This window comes from Rhinatrema bivittatum, chromosome 7 (genome assembly GCF_901001135.1).
Source record: "Rhinatrema bivittatum chromosome 7, aRhiBiv1.1, whole genome shotgun sequence".
NCBI classification, from domain to species: domain Eukaryota; kingdom Metazoa; phylum Chordata; class Amphibia; order Gymnophiona; family Rhinatrematidae; genus Rhinatrema; species Rhinatrema bivittatum.
In genome coordinates this window covers 191,586,969-191,600,735 of record NC_042621.1, presented here as the reverse complement: position 1 = coordinate 191,600,735, position 13,767 = coordinate 191,586,969, and the positions used below count along the sequence as shown (strand labels likewise).

General features: G+C 43.5%; 1 protein-coding gene across 8 annotated transcripts in view; it reads right to left on the bottom strand.

Annotated features, from left to right (window-relative positions):
- Window positions 1-13,767, bottom strand: part of HERC4 (HECT and RLD domain containing E3 ubiquitin protein ligase 4) — a 280,806-nt gene that overhangs the window by 30,724 nt on the left and 236,315 nt on the right. For all 8 annotated transcript variants that reach the window (XM_029609698.1, XM_029609697.1, XM_029609695.1 and 5 more), the window contains 2 exons: window positions 9,001-9,167; window positions 8,486-8,552 (listed from right to left, as the gene is read on the bottom strand). In XM_029609698.1, coding sequence (XP_029465558.1) covers window positions 8,486-8,552; window positions 9,001-9,167 — 234 coding nt within the window. The remainder of the gene's footprint in view (window positions 1-8,485; window positions 8,553-9,000; window positions 9,168-13,767) is intronic.

Genomic DNA, 13,767 nt, shown 5'->3' with positions numbered 1-13,767 from the left:
TTACATTATGCTGTTACACCATGGTGTAAGAACCTTGCAAGTTTTTGGGTACTTGCCAGGTTCTTATGGCCTGGATTGGCCACTGTAGGAAACAGGATGCTGGGCTTGATGGACCCTTGGTCTGACCCAGTATGGCATGTTCTTATGTTCATGTGTGTGTGTGTATATATATATATATATATATATATATATATACACACACGCACACATATATACACACATAGTGCCTTTTACATACATATATTACAGCAGGACAAGCCAAACAGCTGTGCCACTTATAGAAATATAATGTTGGACCCTGCTGTGCAAAGCCTGAGGCTGTTCCATTTATATACAACAAGCCGTTAAGCCCGTAACAGGCTACATTAACATTTTTTTTTTGGTCCATTTCCTTTCCACTCCCTCCCTCCCCCCACCTCTCTCTCTCTCTCCCCTCCCCCACCTCTCTCTCTCACCTCCCCCCACACCTCCCTCTCTCTCTCCTCCCTCCCTCTCACCTCCCCCCACCTCCCTCTCTCTCTTCCCTCCCCCCACCTCCCTCTCTCTCTCCTCCCTCCCTCCTCCCTCTCTCCCCTCCCACCCCCCACCTCACTCTCTCCCCCCTCCCCCTCTCTCCCCCCTCCCCCTCTCTCCCCCTCCCCTCCCACTCTCTCCCCCTCCCCCTCCCCCCCTCTCCTCCCACTCTCTCCCTCCCCCTCCCCTCCCCTCCCACCTCACTCAGCTCACTCTCCTCCCAGCTCATCCACAACCGGCAGACAGGGGGTGTCCCTCCCGCGCGCCGCCGCCGTTACTGCTCCTCCCTGCCTCTCGCACGCTGCCGCCGCTACTGCTCCTCCCTGCCTCTCTCTCTCGTACGCGCGCGCGTCGCCGCCACTATTGCTCCTCCCTGCCTCGCGCGCGTCGCCGCCGCGGCTACTGCTCGTCGTCGTCGTCGCTGCCGGTCCTGCTCCTAAGGAGCAGGCGCCATTTTTTTTCCTGACACGCTGCGCTCTGGCCGATGTGCGCGCATGCGCAGTAGAGCTGCTCTCTACTGCGCATTTGCGGCACGTCGGTCAAGCTTCGTTTATTAGTATAGATATTCTGCTCAAAGGGTATGCAACAGTTCTGTCTCTTGCTGCTAGGCAAAAAAATAATCTCTTCAGCATTAAACAAATACATATTTACCTATCCTGCTTTGCTCAAAAAGGGTCCTCTTCTACTGACTGACAGTTCAAAAACGGAGGTTTGCATAGTTTTATTCTAGGACTTCTCCGACTGTAAAATTGTTTTGTTTTCATCTGCTGTCAGGAAAACAATGTCATGGTTCACACTGTTTTAGATGCAATATCCAAGCAGCATTTTTTTTTTTTTTAAGGAGCTGCACATTTATCCTACCACTGCATTGGGAGACACTATCTACTGCTGCCTACACCGCATTTCCAGTTCTAAGCTAGCAGTGCTACAAGCTCTTTGAATATGAAACTAGGCTTAGTTCCTGCTACGTTATTCTGACTGCTCTTCTTAGAAGAAAGATTTAATCTCTGCAAATTCATGACAAGAGTGCAGAAATAGGTTTCCAAAAAGAAAATAAATCTTATTTATGGCTGAAGTTTTAGTACTAATGAGGTCAATATTCAAAAAGATTTCTCTAGTTAACCTTTGGAGTTAGCCAGTAAAACCCTGGTGTTTAAAATTTCATGCCCTCTTCCAACCCCCGGCCCAACCAATTCATCAGATATATTTTGTCTGTACAAAATTTTGCCTGCACAAAATTTACCTTCATAAAAATAGGTGACAGTTTTACTTTGGTTAGCGCCAATATTCAGTGCTAGCTAGTTTCCTGGGTAACTGATTGGACAAATAGCAGTTGGCCAAAGACAAATCTAGTGGACCAAGCAGTAGTTGATCTCCAAACACCTCCCATTACTCCCCCAAATTAAAATGTAGCAGGCAGAGAGTGACCTATTCCCTCCATCCTACCTTAAAAATACATTGTGTGTTAAAGTCCCCACCTTCTCACCCCTCTTACCTCCTCCTGCTGGGTTGAATATTAAGTGCCAGTACAGCTGACAGCTACTGACACTTAATATTCATTTATTCACTTCACTCTGGGTTAATATTTGTATTTATTAAAATGTATTAATTGCTTGTACCAAGGTCCTAAGCAATATTTATTTATTTATTTATTTATGGATTCTTTTATACCGAGGTACGTATAGCAATACATCACCTCGGTTTACAGTGAAACAATAAATTAGCAGCCAGCTTTACATATAACAGTATATACATAAAAACCTACAAAATTAATGCAGTAATATGAATTTTAAAACAAATTTAAAACACACTTAACATAAGAACATAAGAAAATGCCATACTGGGTCAGACCAAGGGTCCATCAAGCCCAGCATCCTGTTTCCAACAGTGGCCAATCCAGGCCATAAGTACCTGGCAAGTACCCAAAAACTAAGTCTATTTCATGTTACCATTGCTAATGGCAGTGGCTATTCTCTAAGTGAACTTAATAGCAGGTAATGGACTTCTCCTCCAAGAACTTATCCAATCCTATTTTAAACACAGCTATACTAACTGCACTAACCACATCCTCTGGCAACCAATTCCAGAGTTTAATTGTGCGTTGAGTAAAAAAGAACTTTCTCCGATTAGTTTTAAATGTGCCCCATGCTAACTTCATGGAGTGCCCCCTAGTCTTTCTACTATCCGAAAGAGTAAATAACCGATTCACATCTACCTGTTCTAGACCTCTCATGATTTTAAACATCTCTATCATATCCCCCCCTCAGTCGTCTCTTCTCCAAGCTGAAAAGTCCTAACCTCTTTAGTCTTTCCTCATAGGGGAGCTGTTCCATTCCCCTTATCATTTTGGTAGCCCTTCTCTGTACCTTCTCCATCGCAATTATATCTTTTTTGAGATGCGGCGACCAGAATTGTACACAGTATTCAAGGTGGGGTCTCACCATGGAGCGATACAGAGGCATTATGACATTTTCTGTTTTATTCACCATTCCCTTTCTAATAATTTTTTTTGACTGCCGCAGCACACTGAACAGACGATTTCAATGTGTTATCCACTATGAACCTAAATCTCTTTCTTGGGTTGTAGCACCTAATATGGAACCCAACATTGTGTAATTATAGCATGTGTTATTTTTCCCTATATGCATCACCTTGCACTTATCCACATTAAATTTCATCTGCCATTTGGATGCCCAATTTTCCAGTCTCACAAGGTGTTCCAATCTGCTTGTGATTTAACTACTCTGAACAATTTTGTGTCATCTGCAAATCTGATTATCTCACTCGTATTTCTTTCGAGATCATTTATAAATATATTGAAAAGTAAGGGACCCAATACAGATCCCTGAGGCACTCCACTGTCCACTCCCTTCCACTGAGAAAATTGTCCATTTACTCCTACTCTGTTTACTGTCTTTTAGCCAGTTTGCAATCCACGAAAGGACATCACCACCTATCCCATGACTTTTTACTTTTCCTAGAAGCCTCTCATGAGGAACTTTGTCAAACGCCTTCTGAAAATCCAAATATACTATATCTACCGGTTCACCTTTATCCACATGCTTATTAACTCCTTCAAGAAAGTGAAACAGATTTGTGAGGCAAGGCTTGCCTTGGGTAAAGCCATGCTGACTTTGTTCCATTAAACCATGTCTTTCTATATGTTCTGCGATTTTGATGTTTAGAACACTTTCCACTATTTTTCCTGGCACTGAAGTCAGGCTAACCGGTCTGTAGTTTCCCGGATCGCCCCTGGAGCCCTTTTAAATATTAGGGTTACATTTGCTATCCTCCAGTCTTCAGGTACAATGGATGATTTTAATGATAGGTTACAAATTTTTACTAATAGGTCTGAAATTTCATTTTTTAGTTCCTTCAGAACTCTGGGGTGTATACCATCCGGTCCAGGTGATTTACTACTCTTCAGTTTGTCAATCAGGCCTACCACATATTCTAGGTTCACCGTGATTTGATTCAGTCCATCTGAATCATCACCCATGAAAACTTTCTCCATTACGGGTACCTCCCCAACATCTTCTTCAGTAAACACCGAAGCAAAGAAATCATTTAATCTTTCTGCGATGGCCTTATCTTCTCTAAGTGCCCCTTTAACCCCTCGATCATCTAACGGTCCAACTGACTCCCTCACAGGCTTTCTGTGAGGGAGTTTTTACTGTGAGTTTTTGCCTCTACAGCCAACTTCTTTTCAAATTCTCTCTTAGCCTGTTTTATCAATGTCTTACATTTAGCTTGCCAACATTTATGCTTTATCCTATTTTCTTCTGTTGGATCCTTCTTCCAATTTTTGAATGAAGATCTTTTGGCTAAAATAGTTTCTTTCACCTTCCTTTTTAACCATGCCGGTAATCGTTTTGCCTTCTTTCCACCTTTCTTAATGTGTGGAATACATCTGGACTGTGCTTCTAGAATGGTATTTTCTAACAATGACCACGCCTCTTGGACATTTTTTACTTTTGTAGCTGCTCCTTTCAGTTTTTTTCTAACAATTTTTCTCATTTTATCAAAGTTTCCCTTTTGAAAGTTTAGCACGAGAGCCTTGGATTTGCACACTGTTCCTCTTCCAGTCATTAAATCAAGTTTGATCATATTATGATCACTATTGCCAAGCGGCCCCACCACCCTTACCTCTCTCACCAATTCCTGTGCTCCACTGAGAATTAGATCTAAAATTGCTCCCTCTCTCGTCAGTTCCTGAACCAATTGCTCCATAAAGCTATCATTTATTCCATCCAGGAACGTTAACTCTCTAGCGTGTCCCGATGATACATTTACCCAGTCAATATTGGGGTAATTGAAATCTCCCATTATTACTGCACTACCAATTTGGTTAGCTTCCCTAATTTCTCTTAGCATTTCACTGTCTGTCTCACCATCTTGACCAGGTGGACGGTAGTATACCCCTATCACTATAGTCTTCCCCGACACACAAGGGATTTCTACCCATAAAGATTCAATTTTGTATTTAGTCTCATGCAGGATGTTTATCCTGTTGGACTCTATGCCATCCCGGACATAAAGCGCCACACCTCCTCCCGAGTGCTCCTCTCTGTCATTGCGATATAATTTGTACCCCGGGATAGCACTGTCCCATTGGTTATCCTCTTTCCACCATGTCTCTGAGATGCCAATTAAGTCTATGTCATCATTCACTGCTATACATTCTAATTCTTCCATCTTACTTCTTAGACTTCTGGCATTAGCATACAAACATTTCAAAGTTTGTTTTTTGTTTGTATTTTCATTCTGCTTTTTAATTGATAGGGATAAGTTAGAATTTTTTTTAGCTCAGGTGAGTTTTTAGTTACAGGCACTTGGACTACTTTTCTAATTATTGGAACCTCACTCTCGGGATGCCCTAATTCTAATGCATCATTAGTATCCTTTGAAGATACCTCTCTCCGAACCATGCGCTGCTGAGCAACTGTCGGCTTTCCCCTTTGTTCTAGTTTAAAAGCTGCTCTATCTCCTTTTTAAAGGTTAGCGCCAGCAGTCTGGTTCCACCCTGGTTAAGGTGGAGCCCATCCCTTCGGAAGAGACTCCCCCTTCCCCAAAAGGTTCCCCAGTTCCTAACAAAACTGAATCCCTCTTCCTTGCACCATCGTCTCATCCATGCATTGAGACTCCAGAGCTCTGCCTGCCTCTGGTGACCTGCGCGTGGAACAGGGAACATTTCAGAGAATGCTACCCTGGAGGTTCTGGATTTAAGCTTTCTACCTAAGAGCCTAAATTTGGCTTCCAGAACCTCCCTCCCACATTTTCCTATGTCGTTGGTGCCCACATGTACCACGACAGCCGGCTCCTCCCCAGCACTGTCTAAAATCCTATCTAGGTGACGCGTGAGGTCCGCCACCTTCGCACCAGGTAGGCATGTTACCAGGCGATCCTCACGCCCACCAGCCACCCAGCTATCTATATTCCTAATAATCGAATCACCAGCTATGACGGCCGACCTAACCCTTCCCTCCTGGGCAGTAGGCCTTGGGGAGATATCCTCAGTGCGAAAGGACAATGCATCACCTGGAGAGCAGGTCCTTGCTACAGGATCCTTTCCTGCTGCACCTGGTTCGTGCTCTCCCATCTTGAGACCTTCTTCCTCCAAGGCAGCACCAGGGCTGCCAGTCTGACGTTGGGACTTGACAAAGACTATGATGATTATCAATAATGGTAGTAGCCAATTTCAAGTTTACATTCCAGTTGCCTGCAGAATCAACAACAGAATAAAAGCAAAGAGTCAAGCGAACACCAATGGTAGCAAAAATGAATTTAGAAGTGCCTTGAAATGTTTTGGGTACTTCATTAAGTCTAAGGCTTCAGGAATTGTGTTCCACAGCAGTGGTTCGGCAACAGAGAATGCACAGTCCTTTGTCGCAAACAATCTTGCTACTCTTACTGAGGGAACTTTGAGGCCTTGCTGCTGAGACTGAAGGTTTCTTGTGGGTTGGAAACGAGCTAGTACTGAGCAATTTATGAATTATCAGTAGAGCTTTATATTGAATTTGAAATTAGACAGGTAGCCATGAAGCTGGACCAGTATCAGATGATGTGGTCAGTGTTTCTTTCCGCTAATTAAGCAGAAAATAATGCACTGTTCAGAACTAAGTTCTGAATGGAAATTGGTCCAGTCGCTGATAAGCAAGGAACCAATTCTCATTCAAAACTTAATGAAAGGGAAAGAGCCAATTTCAGTAGAGTTCTGAATGAAGATTGGTCCATCTTTCCCAGAGTAGTGAATAAATGAATATTAAATGCCTGGAGTGTCTGTACCAGCAGTTAATATTCATCGCAGCAGAAAGTAGTAAGAGCCTCTTCTCCTGCTGGTCTTCTAGAAGATTTTTGGGGATTCAGGGGTGTGGGTTGCAGGATTTGGTGCACAACTTATTTGAAGGTAAGGGATGGGGCAGATGGGGAAAAGCAAAGTTGCTTACCTGTAATGGAGGTTCTCCGTGGACAGTAGAACAAACCAATCACATAAGTGGGTGATATAATCGATGGAGCTGACATGGCTCCAGAGCTCAGACGATGCAACAACCCATTCTGAGCATGCACAGAAGTTCCTATCACCTACTTGTGTGGCTCGATTTGACCTGCTTGTCCAAGGAGAAAACTGGGCACCTTCGGCCAGCTACATTTTATTTAATCTTGGGCATGGGGGTGGGAATTGGTTGTTCAGCCAACAAGGTTTTGTTTTTTTTAATCTTACTGGTTGATATTCAAAAGCCTGGTGAACGGCAAAGTTACTCAAATAACTTTATCCAAGTATATTTAGCCATTCTTTTACTGGAATAAAAAATGCCGAATATCCAGGTAAAGTTAACCACCTAAAGTTATCCTGGTATCTTTGACACTCATTGGGCTTTTCAATATTGATCTCAATATCTCATAAAGAGCGATCAAAGGAATCGTAACTGATTTAATGAGCCATTCGCAGTTTCACTGTACTGGCCATGTGTACTTACATGTGCATGGCTTAATCTTTGAGACAAACATATGCTACTGGCAGGATCAACCAGGTAGTGCTCTTTATGAATCTGATGAACTTTTAGTTTTATTTGCAACAACAAAAAATCTTTAAAAAAAATTGACCAAGTAGTCCTGACAAGACTCATGATTAAATGTGACCCACATTATCACAAAATGAATGCAATGTCAACAGATACATGGGTGTTATGAGCAATCTTGCTATATTTATACAAATATTCTGGTTTTGCTCTGCATTTAAATGAGATTATGGCGATATTGGAAAAACATTAAAGATATAAACATGAATGCTTTAGAGAGTTTGTCATTAACGTGTCAATATAAAAATTCAAATACTATAAACATAAATCTAACATAGCTTTCTCTCAGCTTCATATATTCTAACATATGATCTGGGTACGTACAGGAAAAGGAAAATTGGTTCTTACCTGCTAATTTTCGTTCCTGTAGTACCACAGATCAGTCCAGATGCCCGCCCACTGGGGAGTTTCAGGGTTGCGTAAAGAGAGCCTGATCGATCTATACTGGTTTTTTTCTAGCCTTTTTTGAAGAATGGCATAGGATTTTCGTTTTAATTCTACAGTTCTTTTCCTCATCCTCTGCTTGTTCTAGGGGATAGAGTTAGGTTAATCCATAAGAAAGTTCTTTTTGTTCTCCAAGTTGGGTCTGCTTGGGTACTGATAAATAATGAGGAGCAGCGGGTGGCACACGGGGTTATGAGGCGGTGCCTGTGAAACTTTCTCTGTCTTCATCTGCTGGAAGGGAGGCAAAACCCAGAAGTCTGGACTGATCTGGGTAGTAACAGGGAAATAGAAATTTGTCATCTGGGAAGCAGGGAATTCCAAGGATCAATATATTCAGTGTTGCCCAACTTGTGAGAGAATTCAAGCTAGGACACACTTTCTGGAGTAGCGAAGGCTACTTACTAACAGGTTTTTAAACATTTTCATGTAAGTTAAAAAAAATAACTTACTGTAAAATTTATACAGAATGTCTCTTCTATATTATCTTCTGGATAATCCAGCAACTGCTGCATACTTCTACAAGGCAAATATTTATTTAAACATTTTAATATACCGTCATTAAATTATTTACCATCATAACTGTTTACAATAGGGCACATATATCAAGGAAAATATAGATCACACTTTAAATATGCTTAGTGTCCTTCACCAATGAATGTGTTAACCCACATTAACATAATATGCTCTTTTGGCATTCTACTGAAAACAGAAAGCTAGTGCTCCTCCTATGTGTATGTTGAACAGACAATTACAAACTGTGAAACACAACATATGGAAATTGGCTTCTCTTCACAACCTGAAGTAACTTTTTCAATTGAAATGTGGTTTGCCCCACAGTAGCTCCAGAAAGAGAGCACCAGACAGCGAGAGACGGGAACCACTGGACACTGACACTGCAGATAACTCTATTGAATCCAGCTTGGCTCTTCACAAACCTTAACCATTTCAGTTGGAATTAACTAACCTTCCAACATCAGGCATCAGCTCCTTTAAGTCATCCAAGGTTGGTTTCTTATTCAGCAGCTTCTTGTATAAAACCAAGGGAAAGTGCAGGTCTACAATGGTAAAATTGTAAATCGCTAGCCCGCAGACAACACCAATTAGGTGGAACAAGTCGCTGTCTTCAAAAGTCTACGTATAGAAAATTGAAAGAAAAATCAATTTATGCAGTCCTCGTTTTATAAAGGCAATCTTCTTGTATATTTTAAGTTTTATAGAAAAACTGCTGAAAACTAACATTTTAGAATCAGGCACATTGATAGGCTAAGAACTAAAGCATCTCTTCTTTAGCCAGTCTCTTGTCCTTTGAGGGGGAAAAAAAACCAGAGAAAGGATACAAGATGCATGCAGAAAGGGCATTCAAATTTTGTTTTGAATAACTAAGTTGTCTCCTGGCCTTGTGGCAATGCTGCTAGGAGAGCGTACCATGAAGACAAGCAGAGTACCACTGGCATGATGGGGCAATGTTCCCTACAGGAGCTGCTGAGAAAATCCACAGATAATTTATAAGGGCCCTATTGTTCTCCCTATTGGTGACTTGAAAACTATGAACTGGCACACCTATAAAATACTTTTAATTACAATTAAAACAAAGCAAACACCTTTCTGGTCGTATCCTTGACTCTCTCTCTCTGCTTCTTGTGTTAGCGGCAAAAACGTGGGAGAGGATTTACCAGGAGAAAAATGCTGGCCAATTCAGAGTGCACCAAAATGTACATCATATGATGCAGGAGATTTTGTTTCCCACCATGGAACTCCACACTTCCAAAACAAAACCTAAAAAGATACATTTCTTTTTTTCTTTTTAAAGCAGCAACAGATATTCCACAAAAAAAAAAAAAAAATTGTCATGTTAAAATGCAGCTATTAACTAGCACCACAGGCTTGTAAGAAATAGAAATACATTAATTTTTTTAATATATAACTTTGGTGGCAATACATTTCAGAAACTAAGTTCTGCTTGCGAAACACTCAAATTTTCAAACAGCCAAGAAGCTTGCAGCTCTGCTGTACACACAAATTTCCAAAGGGCTGGCAAGCACTGTAGCTGTATTTTGTACCTGTTTTACAGCAGGAGTAAAGTAACATGTAGCAAAGAATGATGAAATGTACTTCTTATCAGCTTTAATTCAACCCTGGCACTGTCCGTTTCTGCCACAGCCAAAAACAAGTGCAGCATGAAACAGTGTACACACTTTTGATTGCTGGTGGAGAGGGCAATTTTCAGCCTCAGAAACTTAACCATAATTAATTTTATAATTACCCAGGCAATTTCTTTTGCCCCCCCAAATTGCCAGTATTTTGAGGAAGGCGGCGATTTAAAGAATTTCACAGATAATGTCTTAAAACTTATATTTTCGTTACTATACATGTTGAAGATAACCAAACGGACTTTTGCAGATAAAGTACTACTCAACCCTATCTGGACACAGGTTGAGTCACGGGTCACAGGCTTCTTTCACTAGCCTCCCCCACCCATCTATTTGTGGGTTCTCCCTTTGACTCCTCCATCTCTTGCAGACTGAAAAGAAAACAGATGTGGCTGCATTTTGGATATAAGCACATGACCACAACTTTTTATTTTAATAAAGCAGAGTTGCTTACCTGTAACTGGCGTTCTCCTAGGACAGCAGCATGTTAGTCCTCATACATGGGTACATCATCGGATGGAGCCTGGCATGGAACTTTGATCTACTGAGCATGTGCAGTTGTAGTCATCACTCTGCCCCCTAGGCAGAGCCCCTCAGTCCATGAAATAGCTAATACATTGAGAAAAACCAACTCCCAGGGGAGGTGGGAGGGTTTCGTTAGGACTAACATCCTGCTGTCCTAGGAGAACACTTGCTAGAGGTAAGCAACTCTGCTTTCTCCTAAGACAAGCAGGATGATAGTCCTCACACATAGGTGAATACCATGCTACAGGCTGTCCGAGCAGACAAAGTGGTAAACCGCACAGTGCTAGATCACTACCTCCGTCCTTTGCTTGCGAGGCAGCCGACCCACCAAGCTGAAGAAGAGTTGAGTTCTACAAAGAAAGCCAAGAAAAAGACTGAGACAAAAATTCCCAAGCGTAACAGGGATGACTGAAGCAGTGGAGTGATGAGAGTGCAAGCAAAAGCAACTGAGCATTATGGAAGAATACAAGTAGGGCTTCTGACAAAAACAGTGGATCTAGATCCTCCTGGATACAGGAAGGACCCAAAGATATAAACAAGAGAGACTCTAGGACGAAAACCACACAGTTTCCTTCGGTGTGAAAAAAACATCCGACAAACAGGGGTCCGAGAGCCCTCCAGAAGACACTGTCGACTACTGATAGCAAAAGGTCTGGAGAAGAGTGCCCAGGTATGGCTGGTAGGCCAAATGGGCAAAAGAAACCCACGCCACACTTAAAGAACAAGCAGCAAACTACGGCAGGGCCTGGGACAGACACTGCGTGCCGAAGCATCAGACATAGCTGACTGCATAGGACAGCGTCAAGGGTTTCAGGGGATGAGACAATCCCCGAAACCAACCTGTAGCCCAAAAACTCCCTAGCAGGGAGATGAGATAGGCCTGAAGCTCACTCAAGTGCACCTGTCAGAACAGGTTCATCTATCCTGTCACAGGATTGCAAGGGGAGCAGGAAAGCCCCTTGGGCAACCTAGAGCAAGAGAAAAAACCCCGCAATATTGGCCAGAGAATGACAAAAATAAGTGGAAAAACAGTGTATACTTTCCTGCAGGTATACAAAGATATACCACGGGTGCCTTGGCTTTATCTCCCCTCCCCTCAACAATCCAATCAGAAGTTGGAAGGAGTGAAGAACAAAAGGAGGCAGACTGGAGGACTGCCAGGGCAAGCACAAATCACCAGGTTATCTATCAACCCCAAGCAAACAACTCGCTGCCGAAACCAGCAGGGAGTAACCCATTGAGATGAAGCATTCAGTCTTCTTGAAACAGTGGAAACTGAGAGCGATTACCCCAGGGGAGAAACTTCCCTTGCTAAGGGAGCACGAGGTCCAGTAATGGACAATGTTGCATGACCCAGGACTCCTCTGTCTGCAGACGGGGTGATCCTGAAAAAGGGGAAAAACAGACTGCATGCTACTGATAGCAAAGGGTGGTGTCTCTGTTGCGGGGTACTCAGACCTCAACTCCCTCTGCCATGGACAATGGCAAAAGGGTGAAAGGCACAATCACCCAGGGTTCCGCAGACAAGAATGACTGACGATAGCGGTCCTTAAGAAAGATGCTCACCGAGTCCAGCAGATTCCAAAGAGACTCCTGAACAGGGGGAAACCTGGAGGGTCACCGGGGAGCAACACTGGACAGGCTCCCTCATGGATAGACCAAGGGAGAGTGGTATTCAACTATTCTCAGGGCTGGTGCCTGTCAGAGCAGTGCCAGCCCTTGTCTGGGAATGGAAAATGAGGGACACTCCTCGAAGGGGTGCATAGTCGGACGTCGAAAGGGAACCCAGTCGAGTCTCCCCTTCCAAGAGGGGAAAGGGAAGCAGCAGGATCAGGGTCTAGCAACCCCCCAAAGGAGAATTGAGGCACAATCAGCGATCGCTGAGGCGACAACGCAATCAACCCACCACAGGCAGCCAGCCTCAGATAGGGGAGGTCGCCACTGCAATCCCCAGAGGGGCCCCAGCTGAAGACAGTTCAATGACTGCTAATGCAACTCCCTTGCCCTGTCCTCCAAGGAGAAGCGTCAATTCAGAGGCCCGGGGCTCTGGATCAGAGAAAAAACATTTATCAGGGACAGAGCCGCAGGGATTGTTCCACAAGAACATGGTAGAAAGCAAAAGACATATGCCTCTGCTGAGAAAGGAGAGAATGCTGGAGCCACTTTTGCGATGTCCTCTCACCTCAGAATCTGACCAGGAGTGCAGTCCTAGGCCAGCCCTGCGGCTGCGAAGCACAACCTGTTGTGGCCACCCGGAGGGAACAATCCACAACACACACACCCGAGGGCAATTGGAAGCCCTCCACTGTGAAAGCGTGCTGGGCGGACTCATGCCGTGGTAACCCATCCATGGATGGTGGAACACCCACGATCCTGAGTGCCAAGCTTCTGGGAGAAATCCTACACCCCAGCAAGGACCAAGAACCATGTGCCCGAGTCTGTGGCTACACGCTGCCCCACGACCAAGCACAGTGTGTGTAATGACACCTCCGTCACCAGTGCTTCTCAGCACTGTGCGGTACGGACTGACGCAGAAGCTGAGACGATGCTGAAAGTTGGCAGAACTCTAGTGTGGCTGAGGACTGCACAGCCAGGGAGATGCCGCCTGACAGTGACCGAAGCCCTTGGAACAGGTCATTGATATCAAATGGAACTGACGACCCCTAGTGCAAATGGAGAAATTACTTACCTGATAATTTCGTTTTCCTTATTGTAGACAGATGGACTCAGGACCAATGGGTATTGTGCTCTTCTGCTAGCAGATGGGAGACAGAGTCAGATTTCAAAGCTGACGTCACTCTAGATATACCCCTGCAGTAGCCTCAGCTCTTCAGTATTCTCTTCGAAAAGCCATTGTGGATATATCTTTGCTTAAATAACTTGATTAAACTTGAGTAAAACTTGAACTGGTTCAACTAATTTCCAAACTAGAGACCGCCAGTGCACTCAACCAATTAACGCCGACACCGTCAAACTGTGGGTGTCTTGAACTATTTATTTTATTTATACATACAGTTTTTCTATACTGTTATATAGAAACAAGTTTCTATCACTAC